This window comes from Sinocyclocheilus anshuiensis, unplaced genomic scaffold, assembly GCF_001515605.1.
Source record: "Sinocyclocheilus anshuiensis isolate Anshui unplaced genomic scaffold, SAMN03320099.WGS_v1.1 scaffold961, whole genome shotgun sequence".
In the NCBI taxonomy this organism is placed as follows: domain Eukaryota; kingdom Metazoa; phylum Chordata; class Actinopteri; order Cypriniformes; family Cyprinidae; genus Sinocyclocheilus; species Sinocyclocheilus anshuiensis.
In genome coordinates, this window is record NW_015557049.1 from 715,604 (window position 1) to 719,770 (window position 4,167).

General features: G+C 36.1%; 1 protein-coding gene across 2 annotated transcripts in view; it reads right to left on the minus strand.

Annotated features, from left to right (window-relative positions):
* Positions 1-4,167, minus strand: part of LOC107676362 (SPARC-related modular calcium-binding protein 2-like) — a 41,774-nt gene that overhangs the window by 10,875 nt on the left and 26,732 nt on the right. For both annotated transcript variants that reach the window (XM_016470883.1, XM_016470884.1), the window contains exon 8: positions 1,126-1,312. In XM_016470883.1, the coding sequence (XP_016326369.1) occupies positions 1,126-1,312 (187 nt within the window). The remainder of the gene's footprint in view (positions 1-1,125; positions 1,313-4,167) is intronic.

Sequence of the window (4,167 nt, forward strand, 5' to 3'; positions counted from 1 at the left end):
GCGCGCCCAAAGACAGTTGGACATAGTGGTGTATTAGAGGTAAAAAATGATATAAATACTGTTCGGTTTCTGGCACAAACTGATCGTTTCATGTCTTAGGACATCAATGTGTCGTCACGAGCCGCAGGGTTTAATTTGGATTTGTCTGTGCATGTTTTTTTACTCTCATAGATTTTGTTACCATTGCCATGCATTATACGACTGATAGACTGCAACAGTTGGAGTTAAAAATCATCATATGTGTTCTACTGAAGAAACAAAGTCACCTACATCTTGGATGCCCTGGGGGTAAGCAGATAAACATCAAATTTTCATTTTTGGATGAACTATCCCTTTAAGTTGTATTTTGGCAACTAAATAAGGACGGATTTGTTTCCTCGAGGCGCCAGAGGTATTTTAAAGTGTTTAAAATAACATTTTGTTAAAATGGATGTTAAAGTAATAGTACACTCAAAAATAAAAATACAATGCTGAAAATGTACTCCCCTTCAGGCCATCCAAGATGCACTAAGCGGAACCGACTTGAAATGTAGCATTACATCACTTGTTCATCAATGGATCCTCTGCAGTAATCACTTATAGTCTTGTGAAGCAAAAAGCTGCATGTTTGTAATGTTTCTAACTTCGAACCATTACTTCCAGCTAAAATACGAGTCCTCCATCCATAATATTGCTTTCTCCAGTGAAAAAGTCGTCTTGTCTGAATGAGGAGAGAAGTATGCACAGACCAAGCACCGTTTACATGTGAAAACAAGGTATTTTTAAAGTTAAAATGCCTTAATGATAAATTTGTCTTTTACAAACACTCAGTTATTTGCTTCACAAGATGTTAATTGATGGACTGGAGGATCACTTGTGAATTATTGTGATGTTTTTAATCAGCTGTTTGGACTCTCATTCTGACGGCACCCATTCACTGCAGAGGATCCATTGGCAAGCATTTCTCCAATTCAGTTCCAATGAAGAAACGAACTCATCTACATCTTAGATGGCCTGAGGGTGAGTACATTTTCAGTTTTCGGTGAATTATTCCTTTAAAAGTCATGCTGAAGTAACATCCTAGTAGTTGTCCTGGAGAATTTTTCACCCGTTTTTTTATGTACTTTGCTATAATGAGTACATTACCTTGTGGATGTGCCAGGTATGGGCCGTCCAGTATCCACCAGGACACACCAGCAGTACCCGGTGGAGGGATGGCACTGAACAGGTTTGTAGAGGCCACCGTGAGTACAATCCGGCACAAAAACCGCTTCATTTTTATGTTGTCTTGCTTCTTCCTGTGCTAACACCTGCTCCTGATCACACGAGGTCGCTGAGGTAAAGTGAGGCAGAGGAAATAATGCAGGAGACACAATATGAGTGAGTAAGTGTCAGTGTTCTCTGTGGTGAAAAGAAGACAAGCATCTGTGTTTCCATACAATGAAAGGAGACTGCCCAGGAGCTGTCAAGTTCCCAAATAATACCTTCTCCTTGAAATTTCCATAAATGTAGTACATACAGCTCACAATGCACAATAGCTTGTGAGGAATAGAATGTAACAGGCTTTGTCTAAAATCTAAAAAAAAAAAAAATTCAATGTTTGACTAATATCTTGTCTACTACGGTCTTCAACTCTATGATTTTGGAAGGATGCATCCTTCACTGCATATGATATCCCATGATCCTGTGTGTGTGATACAGCTGGATAAAAGAACATACAAGTAAATGATGTCCGATGTTGAAAGCATTTATAATAAATTTAAATTTAATTACATTAAAATGTATTATTATATCTTATTTTTATTATTATTATTATTATTACTTATTTTGTGTTAATAAATCAATCTTTAATACATTTAAAATAATTGCAATTTTATACATTTAAATGTATTATTACATTTGAATCCAATTGATGACATTTAATTGGCAGTTGAACAAATTAATGTACAAATGTCATTTTAAAAAACCTTATGAATCTTTATACTGATAGATAAGCATTGTATTTATTAAATATGATATCTCATGATCCTGTGAGCGTGATTCATCTGCTTAAAGGAATGTAAATGCCGTCTGATGTGAAAAGAATTAATAATACATTTAAATTAGTTAAATTCATTTAAAATACATTTAATGTAATTACATTTTAACTAGATTAATTAAATTGAGTTGGCAGTTGAACAAATCAATTAAATGCACAAATATAATTTTTTTTTGTACTTTGTTCAAATTACATTCCATTTATGCTGTGAATTAAGCACTGTATTAACTAAATATATATTATCCTGTGTGAGAGATTTGGCTGGTTAAAACAATGTAAATGCTGTCTGATGTTGAAAGAATTAATAATTAATTAAATTTATTTAAATCGAATTTTAATTCAATTAAATGTAATTACCATTTGAACAAATTAATTAAATGTATTTTTTTTTCCAACTTATCTTTCCTTATTGAGAAATAAGCGTTCAAATATTCATGGTCATCCCTAAACCTCTTTTGAATTTGTTTTAGCTCATTGGACATATGTTATAGTGCCTTCACACAAGAACGTTGCCTGTGAAGTCAATGACTGACTGGACGGTGAGGCCTTGGACACAACCGTGAAGAGATGGATGGACAGCATGTTGGACGGGGTAAGAGAGTGAAAGTGAGAGCTTGTGCTTTATCAGGAGCCTGCGGGAATGTTTATGACATTAAGAAGTTCATGACTGCACAGGGCTCCTGCTGCTCGACCAGAATAAATATTTACACATTGTCTCCGGGTGCCTGCATTTGCAGTGTCTTTGAATGAAGATAGTGACCTTGGGCGGAGTATAGCTGCATAAAACACATTGTTTTGGGAAAACAGTGGCATCTTAGCACTTCCTTTCAATCCTGCATGACACACAACGGCAGCCCGAAAAAAAACATGAATAATTCATATGGAGCACAACCTTTGAGCCATGAGATTTCTCTGCATCAGCAACCAATCATCTCATGTGCCACAACAGAGCTCTCCAGCAACGCTTTGAGCCGCCTGATCTAATGCAAGAAAGATTATGTTAAAAAGAACTGTGCGTGTGTGTGTGTAAAAGAGAGAGAGATGTGGTTTCTAATGTATTCTGTGGCAGCAAAGGCGGAGGGTGACCCAACTCCTGGGTAAGGCTAAAATAAGTTTAATGTTAGTGTGATGTCAGTGTTAGTGGATGTCATGTCATCAAATATTTTTAATACGACTAAATTTTTAGTTAAAGTGTTTACAGTTTAATCAAACATATTGTAAGTTACTAATTATAACGCTTACATTTCAGTTATTCAAACAGCGAATAAATTATATACAATAAATTAATAATAATAAAGTATATAAAGCAAGCAAAGAACATTGAGAACATGATCACTGACTTCAGTCTAGGGCGAGTTTTGGCACTCTCCAAAAACTCCTGTTATAATCACTGAAGCTGTCTACACTGCGAAATAAATCTCTTACATCACACATTCGTCTGCACTTTCAGTCAGCGAGTGTGCGCACTAAACAAACATATGGTGCAATATGAGCAGATCTAAATTTAATGCAGTTGACACTTATCGTTTTCACTTTATTCGCGACAGCCGTAATAGATTTAGTTTAATTGTGCAGGGGATTTTTGTCCAGTTTGGTGGCTTGGTGGACAGGGGAAGGTAGGTTATAGAGTTTTCAGTGTTTTGCTATGTGGTTCATGTGGTTATTAGGGTGTTGCTATGCAGTTTTTGTTTTGAGTTATTTTAAAGGGGTCATATGATGTTGCTAAAAAGAACATTATTTTGTGTATTTGGTGTAATGAAATGTGTTTATGCGGTTTAAGGTTCAAAAAACACATTATTTTCCACATACTGTACATTATTGTTTCTCCTCTATGCCCCACCTTTCTGAAACGCGTCGATTTTTACAAAGCTCATCATTCTGAAAAGCAAGGTGTGCTGTGATTGGCCAACTATCCAGTGCGTTATGATTGGCCGAATACCTCAAGCGTGTGACGGAAATGTTACGGCCCTACCATATTGTGATGCCCTGTCAGGTCGGAGCGATGATTCAAAAACATGAAAACCCATTATGAACGAGGCATTCGTTGCATCCAGTGGGGACATAATTATGGATTATAATGACTTATACTGTCTTTTGCCGCATAAACGTAAAACCATGTCTGCATTTGTGATCGGAGAAACGACAAACAA